Raw genomic sequence first — 18089 nt, forward strand, 5'->3', positions numbered from 1 at the left:
ACAGGAGAATGTGACTGGGCTTTCTCTTTCTTTTGAATCCAGCAGTTTGTTATTTACCAACAACAAACAGGAAGAACCCTTTCGCTATACGCTATTGTTTTATTTATTTAAAAGGGACAGTGAAGTTTAACAAAGTCCAATTACAAAACACAAAACTGATGTAACGCACATAAGTTTATAGCTATTGCTAATTTTCAACCATTGTCCCTTGTTGGGCTTACAATCACAATACATACATTATACAATTATAATGCTCTGTTTTTGTTTTGTTTTGTTGTCTATTTTTAACTAAAGTTAAACTACATTTTAAATTAAACACAGCTAGTTAAAACAGGTATATGATACATACAAAAAATAACTATATATGTGTATTAAATAGTGAAAAACAACGTAGCTAACTGGTCGTTTTTCAACCTCTCGGAACTTTGTGTAGTCTGTGCAGTTTCTACTCGGACCCAGTTTCTCTAAACTCACCTCCACTTCCTGTTTTTGCTCCTCTAGTAGCAACGTGGGTTCAGCACAGCTCACCGGTGTGTAGCAGCAGCATCAGTGTTATGCTCTCGTTCTACAATGCAGGTTTCCAGCGTGAATGATGTCAAAATTTACAATTTAAGCTACGGGAAGTCTCTTCCAGAGGTAAGAAGCACACTTCCTGCTCCTGATGTCCTTCATGTCATACCTGTGAAGTTACTGCTTACCTTCACCATAGCCGGCTAACCAAGCTAGCCGTAAGATGAGTGTTCTTAACACTGTATTAATGAAATGTCATAGCTGGATTCATACTTATTAACACCGCCATTTAATGAAATTATTCATATAAATAAATGGAAAAAATCTGCCGCTGCTTGGAAGAGGTTCACTGACGTAGATGAGGTCATACTCCGAAGATTTAATCAAAGTTTATCTGTATTTACAGCAGCGATAGTTGTTATTATTTGGGTATTATCACGGATCAAAGGTCTAACATTTCAGATACTACATGAGAATTGGGTAAAACGTTAAAATGTCTATTTAGCAGTTACAAACTTTATTTATAGGCATCTTTCAGGCAGGTTAGTGCAGATCAATGTGCTCCACAGACACAGTAAAATGTGGTAAAACTGAGCAAATGATAAATTAAAAAGACAAAAGATCATAATATAAAATAAAATGCTCATTAATTAAGGGAGCCTGTTGAAACGGTTAATGTATCTGATTAGGATGCTTTCGGCATACGATGAATAAAGTCCACCTTTAGTCTTCTTTTAAGTTTTCTTCTACATGTTGAGAACAAAATACAGCCGGACCACCTCAACCAGGAATCAGTAAAAGACAAGGAATACAACTGAGATGTTGGTGTTGTCCAAGTGGTGATGTCAAGCTCATTCGGAGAAAAACAGAATTTTGAGATAACTAACTGCTCTTTTTTTTTTTTTAAGGTGATTAAGTCCATACATATGCTTCTTTCCATATTCAAAACAGCCGCGTCCTTGTGTTTTCTTTTTTCAATTTCTGACAGTCTGCTCGCTGAGACAGATTCTCTATTAAAGGGTTACCGTTGATGTCACCTGACAGTTGCGGCTCCATTTGAGAGCTTTCTTACTGTTGACCCTGTTTACTATTTAGGTTACCTTTTTTACCTTCTATGTAGCTTTATTTTTGTGACCTGCCATCAAACTAAGAGAAGAGGAAGCAGTTGTGTTGTTGAATGTTATTCTTTATGCTAAATCCTGATCACCTTTGTGTTGTTAACACAGTGGCTGTCGGACAGGAAGAAGAGACAGTTGCAAAAGAAAGATGTCGGTGAGTTGACAGCTATAATTACAGTTTCACACACAGATTGATTTCCTTCTAAATGTTTGTCTTTACTCACACGCTTCTGTTCTTTGCATTACTCAGAAATTCAGCGCAGGATTGAACTCATCCAGGACTTTGAGATGCCCACAGTGTGCACCTCCATCAAAGTGTCCCGGGATGGTCAGTTCATCCTGGCAGCAGGTAAAAGATATAAAGCTATATTTCCACCTAAAAGTCTTTTATTCTCAAAACCCTGGAATAACTCTAGAAGTCCATGAATTTATCAGAGTCAATCAAAATCAGAATACTTAATTAATCTCTGAGGAAAGTATGTAGTTAAAAGCTTTCTTCAGACCGTTGTTAGTCTGCAGTTCTTAAACAATTCTTAGGCAAATTAATTGGCTTCATATAGAAAAATAAAACAAAAACAAAAGCTTCGGTCTTTACTAGTCATCCTTGTCTAAAGCTGTGTCTTGATTTCAGAGCTGTCGGAGCAGAGAGCATTAATTTCACATTCTGAAAAAGCTCAGCTGAGCTAGCGCACTTTAGGTAGCAGATTTCTCTGATATTGCAATAAACGTAACAGTGCTCTGCTCAAGTTGCAGTGCCATGATAGTAACGAGCAGTTTCTGCATCACACTGAAATCCCTGAATAAAGCATTTTTTGTTGCTAACTGACAGACATGCTCCTGTAGCAGAGGCACACATCCTGCAGAAACTGAGCAAGGAGCCTAAACCACTTGCACAAATAAGGAAAAAGGTGGCCAAAGTGATGGTTACAGTAAAAGGGCAAGGTTGGCAAACAGCAAACAGCAAAAGCTGATGTCAAATTGATATCACACCTGCCATTTCTGCATGTTGTGCACCTCTCGATTTTATAACCTGGTGTGTTGTGACATTGCTGTGAAAGCTGGCAGCGCCGTGAGTGTACCATTGTGTCAGTTTTTACTACCATTTTAATAATACATCAGTACAGATAGTCAGAGATTCGTACGTTTTGCAGGGGGAGATGTTGCAATTGTTAGAAAACATGGGACTTTGTGGAAACTGTATGTGTGAGTCTTAATTTGAAATTTAACAATGTTAATTTAAAAAAAAGCCTATTTACCATGAGGCTAAAACAAAGCTGAAAGGCAGGTTGAAAGTTAAAAAGTTAAAGTGATCATCTTGTCTTTTTAGTATCCTTATAACTATTGTCACAGCCAAAGGTGCCAGAGGATCATTACATCTCCCAAGTTCACGCAGCAGAACCATCACTTAGTGTCATCTTAAAGTAATACTGCCCGAGTCCAGGGATGTCTACAGGATCAAATCATTTTTTTTTTGTTCTAGGCACTTACAAACCAAGGATTCGCTGCTATGACACCTACCAGCTGTCCCTGAAGTTTGAGCGCTGTCTAGATTCAGATGGTAAGTTTTTAGACTCCGGCTTTGCTCAGCTCCGATTACTGGACAGTGACTAAATTTCATTATTGTCTTTTCTTCCTCTGAAAGTCGTGGCCTTTGACATCCTGTCTGACGACTACTCCAAGGTGCGGGCGGCCCTTTTATTTTGACATGTTGAGTTTTTTCAGCATTTTTAAATTCTGATAGTTCAAAACTCACTCTGCTTTTTTGTTTGTTTTTGTCATTCTTCTCTGTGCAGTTGGTGTTTCTGCACTGTGACCGCCATGTAGAATTTCACTCTCAACATGGACACTACTACAAGACTCGTATTCCCAAGTTTGGTCGGGACTTTTCCTACCACTATCCCTCCTGTGATCTCTACTTTGTGGGGGCGAGGTGAGAACACAGTCGGATTAAGAGTCCTCGGGTGCATGATATAGCAGTCAGCTAGCAAAGTTAAAGCATTAATAGGGTTCAGCATTTGCAAAAATCCACTACTTTGTCTGTAAAAGAGCAATTTAACATATAATAGAAGGCAGGAAGTCCTCAGACATGCCAAGAATCCCCGAGTTAGTTTGTGCAGGAGAGTGGACAAAAGCACCTAGAAGGGGGTGAAGGTACGCATGTTACTTGTGAGTTTAAAGTGCCGAGTGCAATGTTTGTCTTCCCTGTTACACCAGAGCTTTTTGCTTTACAGTGATGATAAAAGATTTAGTGGTAAAAATGTATATCAAAATATAAATCTGGCAGTTTTAGGGTATTTTATTTATTTCTGTCTCTCAATTAATTAGTGTGGTTGTTTTCACTTTCAGTTCAGAGGTTTTCAGACTGAACTTGGAGCAGGGACGTTTCCTTAACTCTCTTCAGACTGATGCTGTGTAAGTGTTTTCTGCTTCAGTGAAAAGGTTTTATGTGTGTCGGTACTAACGATATTAACTCCTCAGCCAATCTTTGTTTTTTTCCCTGGACTTCTCAAACAGGGAGAACAACGTGTGCGATATCAACCCCATCCACCATTTGTTTGCCACAGGATCCTCTGAGGTAAGTGTGAAACGGTGACTGTCTCCTTTTAATGCTAATATAAGGTTGTTATTATTTAGTTGTTTATATTGTTTTTGCACTTTACATAATCGGTTCTCATTGTGCCACCAGTGCTTGGGCTTACTTACATTATGTGTTTCTCTTTTCAAGAGGTCACTAGCTACAGTAGAAAAATTAGCTCCATACTGAATAATGTATTAATTTTTTTCCCTTTTGAATTTCTCAGCGGTAGATCTTTCTCTTCTCGCCTCTGCTCGGTATTGTTTGTTAAAAAGAATCACACACCAGCTGGGCTGACAAAAATAAGTGTTTCACATGATTTCTGGGTGTTAAAGTTCAAATCGTTGCCTCTCACATAAAATTTAGAGCTGCCTACGGAAGAACTTGCCTATTATAGCTTTTCAATAGTTTTAAAGTTGTTTAGTTAATTAGAAAAGCTCAGATTTTCACTTGTGCGACTCTCTTACTTTTCTTCTGCCGGCTCACCAGGGACGGGTCGAGTGCTGGGACCCCAGAGTCCGTAACCGTGTGGGCAAGCTGGACTGTGCCCTGAGTAGCCTCGCCGAAGGAACAGAGTAAGGAGCAAACTGTCACGCTCAGAAAGCTGATCTCAGCCTGACGACGCATATGCAGCCACATGGCACTTTTCACCACAGCCTGCATGAAAACCATGCTGCAAGCTATGTGTCATTATGGCATAAAACACAAATATCCAGCTTCTTATCCTGTTTCTGTGTGTTTTACCCCATCTTTAAATGGTATTCTCTGGAACTGTCGACAGAGTTCAAGCTCTGCCGTCCATCAGTGCGCTGAAGTTTAACAGCTCCCTCACCATGGCGGTCGGCACCACCACTGGTCAGGTGAGCCTAAACATTCATGTTACCAGAAGGATAGCTTCTTTTTCTTTATCTATGTTATTGCTAATCTCAAAACAGCATTTTCTGTTGAACAGCAGTCAAAAATCACCTTACAGTTCTGTGGCTGCATTCTTCTCTGCTTCTTTTGTGTTTGTTTGTTGTTGTGAGCTGTCAGCTCCCCACAGGCTGCGAAGTTACTGTGACTAATCAGCTGACAATTAGGTGGCTGATGTCATGCAGTTTGCTAACAAGTTAACGCAAGTTCAGTTTTCAGTAAAAGGTCAAGGGATGAGCTTTTGGTTAATCATGTAGATGCTTTCTCATGCCTTTAATTGCACTTCTCTTTGTTTTGGTTTTTACATTTGGCAGACAGCTTCATCCAGGATTCTGACAGCTCTCTTTACCTTTCTGATCTCTTGCAGGTGCTGCTGTATGACCTGCGCTCCAGTCAGCCGCTTCTAGTCAAAGATCACCTATACAACCTGCCAATCAACTCCCTCAACTTCCACAATCAGCTGGACTTGGTTGTGTCTTCTGACTCCAAGATCATAAAAATCTGGAACAAAGACACTGTAAGTAACAGCCATCAGTTACAGATCATTGCGCTTTCACTATGTGGATCACAAGAAACTCATGCTCACTCTCATCTTTCATCCATCTTATATCTTTTCCACAGGGAAAGTTGTTCTCCTCCATACAGCCTCAGACCAACATCAACGGTGTTTGCGTCTACCCAAATTCAGGTGAGAATTAAGTTGTGGAAGCTGGAAACAAAGTTTGAGGAGAGCAGTCGCAGAACATCAAGAATGCATCTGCTTGACCACTACATGAACCAACACTGCAGATGTAGCACTGCAGAAATATTCAATAGGATGTTTCCCACATAGAGTCTAACTGTGGCTGCAGCTGTGAGCTGTGGAGGGTGGTCAATGTCAGTTCAGTTCAAGGTGCTTTATTAAGCTTCAGGATTTCCAATTAAGCAAGAATGATGCGATTATTTTAATATTTAATTTGATATAATGATTAATTATATGCGTGTGCTGCTTTCATATAGCGGTGAACTTGCTGTCCTCCGTGTCTCCATTTCTGTTCCCTCTTTGATCTCTTAAAGTTTTTTTTCTGGTTTGATCAAGCGTTCGGCATCTGAAAAAAATTACTTTTATCATTATCCACTTGCATGACCTGTTGATTTTTAACTAGCAGCTGTATACAGATCAACCTCATTGCCCCAGCTATATTTACTTTAATTTGAAGTTATCCTCCCTAACTCCACTCCTTGCATTCTTAATATTACAATATCAGATAACTGCACATAAATATGCAGCAGTGATACGTTCTTGAACTCCTGATCGATTGTTATCGGGAGTCGGGTTTAAGGTGCTGTGCTTTTCATTAAATTAATACAAATGTATAAAATTCACAGGTGGTGGTGGGTGGGTGGCTTAAGCTTTGGCTGTCTTTTAATATGCCTGCAGGTATATTAAAATACAGCCAAAGCTTAAACCCATCTAGAAACCCACTGAAGCAAAAACATTGTGGAAACTCTGCAGTGTGTTGAAGCGCAACCAGCAGCTTTTATGCATGACTAAATAGGCCTATGAATGAAACAGTAATGATTCCTGTAAGTTAAGCTGGTATTTAAAACGAGAGTTTTTTGTGCAGCTCCACCTCTGGGTGGCGCCATCTTATTGTAGAGCTCCCACACTTTTACTGTGTGATAGGCAGTGTGTACAAGGGGAATAAAACCTCAGATTTTTCTATAACTTATAGTGATGTTCTCTAAAGCTGTTGAAAAGCAGCACCAGCTTCTTGAGTTTCTTCTGTTTTTGTTCATTTTCGCTGCCTGAATGTTTTTTTTAACTCTTCATTATTAGAGCAGAAATGGGTTTTGCCATTACGATATGAAAATTCAGATCTCAGACAGTCTTTCATATACCAGTGCTGAAGGAACTTGACCTATAAATTACTAGATGAGGTTTTAACTGTTGCTCTGCTCTCTGGTTCATGAGCAGGTATGCTCTTCACTGCCAATGAAGATCCCAAGATGAACACGTTCTACATCCCAGTGAGTACAGAGACATTTATATTCTCATACACCAGTCACATTTATATTTACAGTACACCAAAGAATGATTCATGTTGCAGCTTTTCACACAGCTTTGCAATGCAAGGTCACCTTTAGGAGCTGGCCAAAGAGTGCGCACGTGCCATTTGTTTTCTGTCACCGAGCGAGTCATTGTCAACCCTGTGGGGCGGGGATGAACTGCAGGTGTGACACACAATGATGTGAAAAATAAGAAGAAGCAAACACGAGTTTGTTGATGGTGTTTTTGCTGGTTTATAAAAATCCTGATGTGAGGCCTGTTAACTTTTTCCCAGCTTCAATAGTGAAGCATGCCTGAAAAGCATGGGATCAGACTTCTCACGAGGCCTCTGCTTAATGAGTAATTGTTCCTATCAACAGTCTGTTCTGGAACTGATATGATCTTACCTCATGTGATATTGTCAGTGCATGCACGCGCATCTGTGGATGCGTGTGTGTGCATATGTGTGTACAGTCAACTAGGGTTTGCTTTGTGTAAATGGGTTCTTTCCAGCCCTGATTTCCATGCATGTGGTAAACTTTGGTCCTTTTGTCCTATGAGAAAAGGTGAGTCTGTCATTGTTTGAACATACAAGCCGAAAACCTTACCTGATTTAAAATTAGCCGACCTCCCATTCAGTATCATCTTCTAAGGCATGTCCTGACATTTTCCAGGACAGTTGCTGTTTTTAGACAGCACCATGGAAGTCCTGTTTTGACCTCTTATACTGAGCGCTCTGTGATTTCACCACGAATCCCAAACTTGGGCAGAGAGCAACTGGCCCAAAGTTCATATCAAATATCATCCATGGTAATGAGAGCTAGCTCTCTAGTCAAGGAAGAGTCTTTCTACTGCAACTCTGCAGTAGAAAGAGAGCACTCATTGGAAGCGATCAGTTTGTTTTGTTTTTTTGCCCACACCAACACAATCTTTGCTCACCACCTAACAATTTTGCCCCCTCAATATCATGATCTGGCTCATGGAAGTCAACAGAGGAGATATAATATGTACATAAATGCAGACATGCGAGAGGCTACTTGTGATCACACCTGTCAGCTGCTCAGGCCAGGGAAGTGATGCTGAAATCACTTGATTTCTTAAAGAGGTGGTATTGCAGAAAAGTTGGACCTGTAGCTGATTTGGAAGAAAATCTTAAAGTAGACTAAAACATAATTGAAAAAGATCATATTACATGTGATTTTTGGTGTTGACATGTTTATGAAAAAGCAGATCTGAGTCACAGATTAGCAAACATTAGAAACAAATGGTTGTTTTCTTTAAAAGCTCATTTCAACACTTTTCCTATTTCCCAGGATTTAACAGTAGAATGCTGTTGGTGTGACTTCAGGGCATTTTCAACCAAACTGACATTTTCTGAACCAAAAAGGGTTCTCGTCTCCACATGTGACCCCTGATGATCTCTGTTAGCTTTGTTAGCTCAGGAGTGATGTGACTAAACAATGACAGGGACACTGGACTTTGACCTCAGTGGTGTGACATCATCGGACTTCGAATCAGTTACTCCTTACTCAGCATTTCGATCAGCGTTCTCCAGTCGAAATATTTGAACTTTGAGAACTCGGTCACTACAAAGTGAAGAAGACGTGCCTTCAGTTTATTGAAGCAAGCCATGATATAAACAGATGACTGAGTTTGAAATGTACACGTGACAAAAGCAGAAAATGAAAGTAAGCATTTGGTATGATCATCCTTGTAATTCCACACAGCCTGCACACTCAGCTTTCTTCAGTTCTTTCTTGTACATTCTTTAAGTAGTTTTCAGGAGGAGTTCTCCAGACTTCTTGAAGGATATTCAAAGCTCTTCTTTGGATGTTGGCTGTCTTTTGTTCTGCTCTCTGTCAAGATGATCTCACACTACTTTAATAATTTCGAGTTCTGGGCTCTGCGGTGAACAGTCTGCGACTGATAGCTTTCCCTTGTGTATTTTCCTATCCTAGCAGTTGTTTTACTGCACTGGCAGTGTGTTTGGGATAGTTGTCATGATGAAGGTTGAAGCTGTTGCCAATCAGACACTTCTTAGACGGTTGCATGGTGGATTAAAATCTGATGGTACTTTATTGTGTTCATAATTCCTTAAATTTTGATCAGATTTCTAACTGATAAAAAGCCCCAAACCACAATCATCAAAGACGGTGACAATCACCAACTCCCACCTAACCGCCTCCATAGATATTTACAACTAACTTTCTTTCTTTCTTTCTTTCTTTCTTTCTTTCTTTCTTTCTTTCTTTCTTTCTTTCTTTCTTTCTTTCTTTCTTTCTTTCTTTCTTTCTTTCTTTCTTTCTTTCTTTCTTTCTTTTAGATTTGTTACTTGTTTTGTCCTCAACTTGTCTGGTTTCATCATTCCTTTTAAGAAAATTACAAAAACTGTTATCTTTTTACATTTTTTGTAGATTCTACTAAAGACATGGAAACAAACAATGTGTTTTTACAACAGGCTGCTAAAAACCAAAGTACACAAAGATAGTTTACTTTGGTTCTTTGTCTGTTATGTGTAGACACACCACTGAATCATCATTTGAGTTACATGCCTTTTTTATGCTTGAATGATTCATAGGTCAGTGTTAAGTAGCTTATAAATCAACAAAACACTCCTCTGAATATGATAAGTCACAAGGACTGCACTGAAAATCGGTGAAAAAAAAGCCTAAATTTAAAAAAAAAAAAAGAAATGAAGTGTGGCTCAATTTTTTGCACAGTAGTGAATGTCAGAGTGTGACAGATTTAAGTGTCTGCATTAGATGGTGAGCGTGGGGCTCTGGGCAGATATGTGCGCCTGCAAATATTCTTTTGTGATGTGTGGATTTTTCCTCAAAAGTGCTACAATACAGTCCATCACTATGCACTATACACTTTAAGCTGATCACAAAAAAAGCAGGACTGTGCATCTGCGGTATCTGCAGCTGTCCCCATTGTATACTTTAAAAGCTGTTTCCTGTTGGGTGTTTTGCATGTTTGCCTAAAAATAACTGCAAAGAATAATCGGGTCTTATTTGTAAACCCTTACTGACCTGAAGCTCTTTAGGTTGTTCGTAATGTTAGTTGTCTACATTTGAGAAAGTAGAGAATGGTGCCCAGTGAATTTTCGAGTGGTCACATGTGTTTGCTGGTCACCATTATGCTGTCCTGGCTGGAAGCAAATTTAACCTTAAGTTATATAATATCTTCAAGAAAACCTCAGTTTTCTCAACTCTGGTGTCACACTTTCTGTTTTATGTTATGGCTTATGAGCTGGTTCATAGTAAAAGAGTTCTGCAAGTTAGTGACAGTACTGCCAATTTCCACTTTTTGGATACCAGGAAGTTTTACCTAACAGGGGGCTGTCTGGTGTTTGGACCCTGAGACTTGTACTACAACCAACATATATGCTTTAACTAACATCAGCTTTAACTGATTGTCTTCAAAATCAATGTTTATGAAAACTTTACTGAGAAATGCTTGGAACAGAGGTTCTGTGGTGGAGACACATAAATCCATCTTCATGGGAGTCACAAGCTAGTCTACGTCTACTGCTGGTCCCAAACTCAAATAATTGACAAAGCTGTCTCCGTAAGGGCATCCAATGTAAAATTGGTGCCAAATCAATGTGCGTGTCCACACGCTGTGGCAACCCCTCGGGGTAAGAAGGAAGCAGCTGGTTCTTAGTGCTTTTCTATTCTAGTGGAGCACCGATTCATACACTTTTTTTTCCTATACCCAAGTCCTTTCTGTCTAACATTTAAACAAGTTCATATTCTGATGACCAATTTGGGTTTCTTGGGTGATTTTTTTTTTTTCTTCTTCTTCTTCTTCTTCTTTTTTTTACTTTTGTGAACACACAAAAGGATTGTTTTTAAAACTACATACTCAAAAAGCGATTTCTCGACCTTTTGCTACTCTGCATTTCCTGTATCACCAGTGTTGCATTGCAAGTCGTTACAATTCCCTGAAAACCCTTAAGGACATTTATTTTCTGCTGTAATGGAAACATGACCTGGCTGAGTTGGGCTATTTTTTTTTCTAACAACAAACAGTACTCAACAGTCTAAATCTGAACCAAGCGGGTGGATGTGTTTTTGTGTGTGTGTTTAGGCTCTGGGCCCAGCACCTCGATGGTGCTCCTTCCTAGACAACCTAACAGAGGAGCTGGAGGAGAGCCCGGAGAGCACGGTGTATGATGACTACAAGTTTGTCACTCGGAAGGACCTGGAAAATCTGGGTGAGACCTCATTACCTTAATTGTACCTCATGAAACTGCAGAGCACTTGGAGTAAATCAGCCCAAATTTGAGCACTTTTAAAGCAAAAAAAAAATCCTCAATCTAAGTGTGCAATTTTTGCTTTGGCTCTTTTGGTTAGAAAGCAAAGAGAGCTCAAGAGATCTTTACACAAAGAGTGACTTTAATACCAGCCCTGATAGTTATATCCAAAACTATGAATCAGTGTGAGCCACTTCGCCGCCTAGGGGGGTTAGTTTGAGTGGCTAGACTGTCTAAGTAGAGGCCACGGGAATGATTGAAATGCTTTAGGTAAGAGAAGTAGGGTGTAGGGGTAAGAGAGGGGGAGCATGAAGGGTCAAAGGAGTGGATATTGGATGGGTTGAATGAACACTGGAATGCAGGCTCAGCAGGAAAGAGATCAAATGACAAGAAGTAGAAAGATGATTGGCTGATGTGTGATAAAAGAAGAGGAGGGAGTAGGCAGGGGAACAGCACTGTTGGTATACAGGAGCCATGTAATGCGGCCCTGTTATGTAACATGTCCATATTGAGTACAGCACACTTGTGAAAGTTTCTGAGAAGAGCAAGTTCCTCATCATTCAGCTTGTAAGAGTGTGTCCTTGTCTACACACGCTATTACACACTTCCTGTGATGGCCCATCACAGGAAGTGTGTAATAAAAAAGTTGCACACCTTAAAAGTTGCACAAATACTCCCATCATGGGAGTATTTGTGCAACTTTTAAGGTGAAGTCAGGCGTGGAAAGAAGGTCAATATTGACCATTTCCATATTCATTTACTCACACGTTCACTGGGGTCTGAAAAATTTATTGAGAAGTCTTGAAATGTGACAAAACCAAAGTTTTTAGATATATAATTTTATGAAGTAAAAATATGTTAATGTTTAAAAAAGGACTAAAGTGCAGATCTGTTGTAATCGTAATACAGAATAGTATAGAGGTAGGTCACAAAGATTTTTGCAGTTCATCCTGAAGGAAAGATGAATGTGTGAAATTCGATCCAGTACCTGAGACATTTCACTGATCCACAAACAGTCGCCTCTCGTTAGGAGAAGGGGAAAGCACGAAAGCCCTCATCTTACTACATTTAGAGCCAGTCAGTGTTACAAATCTTAAGACGGATGGGGACGGGAGGAATAGATGTATATCTTAACCAGTGTTTAGGTAAACAGGTGTTGTTGTTGTAAACAAATTTAAATTTTCTGGTTTGCTTTTCTTTTTTCTTTTCTTCTCACGTTCAATAAAATCATTTGGGTTCATCTTCTGGGCACCATGAACGTGTATTTACTGAAAGATTTCATACTAAACCACAAAGTTTCTCCTCTTGATGGTGACACAGGAAGTCAGTCAGTGACACACGTCATTAGAATTTATTCTCTGGTTACTGTCAATGTCTCAGTCGCATTATGTGGCAATCAGTATATGGAATATCGGTAGACATATTTTTTAGCGTTACATTTAGTAGATGTATAACTACAGCAGATTGTATTTGCAAAAAATGTGTGTGTTTATTTATTTTTTTTAATTTCATGGCCAGGTTTGACTCACCTGATCGGATCATCCCTCCTGAGAGCTTACATGCACGGTTTCTTCATGGACATAAGACTTTATCATAAGGTATCATCCTTTTTGTGTACATCTCAGACTTTTGTCAGGACTTGTTCAATTCAAACTGATCCTAACGTGACACACTAAACCTAAACTGCAAATGTTTATTTGCTTGGCCGTAGGTTAAAGGTATGGTCAATCCTTTTGCGTACGAGGAATATCGCAAGGATAAGATTCGCCAGAAGATCGAGGAGGCCCGAACACAGAGAGTTCAGGTTAAGGTGAGAGTTTAGTTTTTCTGCTAGTTGCTATGGAAATGTCAGGTCTCATTTTACTGGCTTTTTCATGTTCAGTACTGAAACATCATAGTTAGAAGATGAATCAACAATCAGCATTTGCTGTCTAAGAAACAGCTATAGCCTCTGAATTTCATTATGGTCGAGCAAACATTCAGATTTAAGTCCATTTAGTCCATATTTGACTGGTTTGGTGCAACAGCTGTAGCAGAATAAACATAATTCATCTCCTTCTTACAATGTCAGCGTGTGACTCCTGTGACAGTCTGTGTTTATCTTTTCCCTCCATGCCCTCATACAACACTTTTCTGTGTAGTATTTATTATGATCAATCTGTTTTTGAAAATATGACCTGAATAAATAAGATTCAGAGCTAAAAATCCCGATAACCTGTTGAATCAGCTACATAAAAAGAATTCCACAGAGTTAAAATACCCATTAAACTGGATTGTACTGGATTGAAGTTCAAAACTTTACTCACATCCTGTCACACTAAGTGCAAAAGCTAATAAATGGTAGGTTAATTTGAGGAATGTGTGATTCACTCTTCAAACTGATTGGATCATTTTCTCTCCGTTCTCGTGTGTGCTAAGTACAATTTGTTCTCTCTGAAACAGAAACTGCCGAAGGTGAACAAGGAGTTAGCTCTTAAACTGATGGAGGAGGGTGATGACGAAGCAGAGGTGGTTTCCAGGAAAAAGAAGGGCAAGGTAGAAAAACAAGATTACAACATCAATGTTTTTGATTAATTGTGAATGTACACGGTGTATTCAGAGATCATAATGTTCTTTTTAAAAAAAAAAAAAAAAAAAAGAGATCATAATGTTCTTCCAGGCAGCTTCGTAGAATTCATGACGTAATGTTCCTCTTTGTTGACTTTTTCCAAACCGCAGGCTCTCCCCAGCATCCTGGGAGACGACCGTTTCAAGGTGATGTTCGAAAACTCAGACTACCAGGTGGATGAGCAGAGCGAGGAGTTCCGCCTGCTCAACCCCATCGTCTCCAAAGTCGGCCAGAAAAGGAAGAAGAAGCTGCGGCTGCTAGCTCAGCAGGCTGCTGTTTCCGAGCAGGTAAAATGGTTTCCAAGCAGGTAAACGACACAGTGTTTTACTGCACGAGCAGGTAACACTGCATCGTTTTACTGAGATGGCCTGTTGTGTGTGGAGGCCATGGAATTCAAAGTTTTTTTTGACCAGTTCCTATTTTAGTTTTTACCCCTCAGCCATAAAAGGCTGGCAATAGCCCATCAGTCAGGTGGGTGTGCAACACTGACACCCAAATTTGTGGATGCGATAACTTGAGAATGAAGCAACCTAGGAGTTTCAAGCACCACAGGTGCATCTACTAAAAATTTAAACGAGTCTGAGTCTCGGTGACCTTGACCTTAAGGTTAGCGGGCAGGTTTTTTTGCAAATTTTGTGAAAATGATAACTCGAAAACAAGGTGATGTAGGATTTCAAAATTCATAACTTGGGTACATTTACTAGGAGGCTGAGGGTACCACTGGCCACCGCCAGTATTTTCTAACTCTGGCTTACCAATTATTTATGTTCACAATAAAAGTTTAACTATTTAACAACATTATTTCTAAAATAGGTTAAAGGGCTTTTTTGCACAGTTACCAAGTGTTGATCTATAACTGTGTTAAATATATTCCTCACTTTAAGGATGTCAGCATTTGGCTCAACTTAAAAAAACGGTGTCCTAATTTGTTAAAATAAAATAAATGAAAAGGACCTTTTATTTATGATCAACTGGTTTCTCCCTGCCCTGCTCTCAGTCTCATTATGATTACATCTTAGTACTCATGGAGAGAAATAAGACAAAAACAGCTAAAGAGTTCATTGATTGGAGGATAACACATATACACACATATATGTAACAGAAAACACAAAAGCGAGGGAGTGATTGCAGTTACATTTAAACCCCCCAAGCATCCAAAGAAGAACAATTGTTTGTTGTAGGTGTAAAATACCTTAATAGCCCTGAACCTTTACTGTTAGCTTCCTCAATGCCATGTTGGCTCTCTTACTGATGACATGAGGCAATGTAAAGACACAACATAGACCTGCATGCATAATTAGAGCTTTTAGAGCAGCAATGGGACTGATATCAATTTCAACTACTCACTACTCACATATCTCGTTTGTTTCAATCTGCACCACAGAAATGTGGTTCAAACTCTTACAGAAGTGCTTGAGAGCCGAAAGGATGGGCTAATCAGATGGGCACAAAATCAGATACAGCTATGGCTAATTTGGTGTGCAACAATGGACGATCAGCTGAAAAACCAGCTGATCCCAGTCACCAGCAGACTGGTGTATGTGCAGTGTTCAGGCCTTTTAGAAAGCAAGTATGTGCTGAAACTTTTGCACAAAAGAAAAAGGGGGGGTGTAACTAAACAGTGGCTTTTCAGATTTATTTCCATTATTAGAACCAGCGCATTACTAATCCCTCTGGACATGATCACATGTTTTTCTGTTGTTTACAAGCCTCACTGAGCCAGCTGTGTATACACGTGCTGTGTTTTCTTGATATATTGGAAGATGAGGGCCCAGGAAGCAGATCACATCAGTGATTTTTTTGTTGCTCTGCTTCATCTCCCTGCAGGTGCCTGAAGATAACGACGAGGAGCCAGAGGGGCGAGCCAGCTCCGAGGAGGAGAGCTCTGACGATGACAAAAGCTGGGTGGAGGAGGTGAGGGAGCAGCGGAGGTTGCTTCGGCAGGAGGACAGAGACCGCCGGCGGCAGGAGAGGAAGGACGCAGACCGCAACACTGTCCTTGTGGAGAGGGAGCAGAACGGAGGAGAAGAATGCTCAAATGTGGCTGAGAGCAAGAAGACGAGTCAGCCGCAGTTTTATCAGATCAAAGCTGGCGAGGAGTTCAGAAGTTTTAATGACATGGCCCGCAAGCAGAAACTACAGAAGTATGTCTTTGGAAATGTACCCTGTGTTACATGACTTATTGTTTGAGACACTCTTTGAAACCCAAATTGCTTCAGGGTTTGCAGCTGTTAAAGGCAGAGAATCACCTCACCTGTAAAGTATTAATAGTCTGTGTCCTAACGCTTTATGACAACGCTCTGTCTGTACTGTTTTGTATATTGTGCCTGACGATCATGCGTTCCTTCTTCTAGGACTTCTCTGGAGGAGCGGCTAAAGTTAGAGGAGCACTCCGAAACCAGTGGCACGGCTGACACCGCAGTGGGCAGCAAACAGCTGACCTTCACTCTCAAAAAGGTACACTGCTTACTTAATCATCACAATCCCTCACAAAGGAGCAAATAATGGAGACACTTATGATGTCTCCAGGATCCAGAACTTAAATCTGGAAAATGTTCATAAGATGAAGGTTTTAAAAAAAAAAAGAGAGATTTAACCACTGACTCTATACATTTATCTCCCAGTGAGATAAATGTATAAATGTAAGGTTACTTGGATAATCCTTAAGAAGAACAATCCCTCTCCTCAATTGAGCATTACTTAATGTCAAATTCGCCCATGTCTGGATGACATTTCGCTGGTCTGAAGTCATCTCATTGTCAGACAAAGCAAGCTAAAGCGCTTTTAGAGAAAATGCAGAGAGGGTTGTTGGTATATGATTGGTTCTTCACCTTAAACAAGTCAGTAAATACATCATCAATCTGCAGGTAGAATCGCAGCACTTGCATTTGTTTAACATCCATCCTCCTGTCCTCCTCTGCAGTCGGAGCAGCAGAAGAAGCAGCAGCAAGCGGAGCGGGAGCACCACGAAGAGAGGAAGAAGCTGAGGCGCTCCGCCGGACACTTGAGCAGCATCAGGGGCCGCGGGAGAGGCTGGGGCGGCAGAGGACGAGGCCGCCATTGACTGACGCCTAACTGGCAGAAACCTTGCCCTGAAGTCAGAGTTGAATAGTTTGTTCCATTAACTCAGCTCTGGCAGTCGTCTTCAAGAGTAGAAGTATTGTACTGACTTTAAGCTTTTAATCAGTGGTGGGAAGGCTGGAGACGTGCTGCAGAGACTGGTACTGCTGCACAGACGAGCCCGTCCCTCTCCTGGGTGGTCTGGGTCATGTGTTTACCTGTTCTCTGCTAATTCAGAGCATATTAAAAAAAGAGAGATTACCCATGTCGCTGTCTGTATGAATATAATGCCAGGCCATTATCCATAAGTACCCTGACTGCATATATTTTAGCAGGAGGGCCCAGGAGAAATTAAACACAGAGAGCTGAGAGGACTTGGCATGTAGCTGCTTTCTGTGGCGTCGTTTCTTAAAGTGGCTCCGTGGTGGAGCCTGCTTCAGCTAAAGAAGAATGGAATGTGTGGAATGAAAATGTAATTGTTTTTTATTAATGCAGAAACATTGTTAAGCCAACACTGAATTAGAAACATTTGTACTACATTATATTATATTTGGTACATTTGCCTGTCTCCATTGTTTTTACTGTTGAAAATCAAAATATAAAATAATCTGCCAGAATATTGGAGCCTCCCTCCTTTGCAGCAGATCACTCCCTACTTGTGTGAGAGAAGAGGAGAACAAATGAATGAGGAGACCTTCTTCCCCTTCCCCAAATACAACTGCAGTTCTTGGAAACTGGAGGCCTTCCCATCAGTCCTTCCCATCCCCCAACCTGCTGATGGTGTGAACCCCCTCTATTCCAGCAGTGGCTCTTTTCAAATGTGAAAGGGGGCTGTTTTCTGCACTCGGCGTGGTAACCCCAACCATTTGATGTTACCACGCCTCTGCACCACAATCCATCAGGTTTGTGACAGCGTGGATAGTATCTCATGCAGGAGAAATCCATTTCAGACACATACTTCACCCTGAAAAGTTGCTGCAGAAGCCTCATAATCTGTACTCTGTATAGACGAATAGTTT

General features: G+C 40.4%; 1 protein-coding gene across 1 annotated transcript; it reads left to right on the plus strand.

Annotated features, from left to right (window-relative positions):
- The first annotated feature begins 460 nt into the window (after positions 1-460).
- On the plus strand, positions 461-17631 carry nol10 (nucleolar protein 10). The gene is made up of 21 exons (XM_082516979.1): positions 461-636; positions 1737-1782; positions 1879-1977; positions 3109-3186; positions 3271-3308; positions 3422-3558; positions 3975-4040; positions 4143-4203; positions 4693-4778; positions 4985-5063; positions 5483-5632; positions 5737-5803; positions 7073-7125; positions 11237-11363; positions 12921-13000; positions 13114-13212; positions 13845-13937; positions 14121-14297; positions 15838-16154; positions 16365-16467; positions 16934-17631. Exons 1-21 carry the CDS (start codon positions 571-573, stop codon positions 17072-17074), a joined length of 2163 nt encoding a protein of 720 aa, XP_082373105.1. The 5' UTR covers positions 461-570; the 3' UTR covers positions 17075-17631.
- Positions 17632-18089: the final 458 nt, after the last annotated feature.

The sequence above is a fragment of the Aulonocara stuartgranti genome (assembly GCF_965226115.1).
Source record: "Aulonocara stuartgranti genome assembly, chromosome: 19".
Classification (NCBI taxonomy): domain Eukaryota; kingdom Metazoa; phylum Chordata; class Actinopteri; order Cichliformes; family Cichlidae; genus Aulonocara; species Aulonocara stuartgranti.

Bases quoted from the DNA above. Each gene is read 5' to 3' on its own strand.
- nol10 (XM_082516979.1), top strand. From the start codon at position 571: ATGCAGGTTTCCAGCGTGAATGATGTCAAAATTTACAATTTAAGCTAC. The intron at 13,213-13,844 runs GTGAGAGTTTAG...TCTCTGAAACAG, and splicing joins CACAGAGAGTTCAGGTTAAG to AAACTGCCGAAGGTGAACAA. The intron at 13,938-14,120 runs GTAGAAAAACAA...TCCAAACCGCAG, and splicing joins CCAGGAAAAAGAAGGGCAAG to GCTCTCCCCAGCATCCTGGG.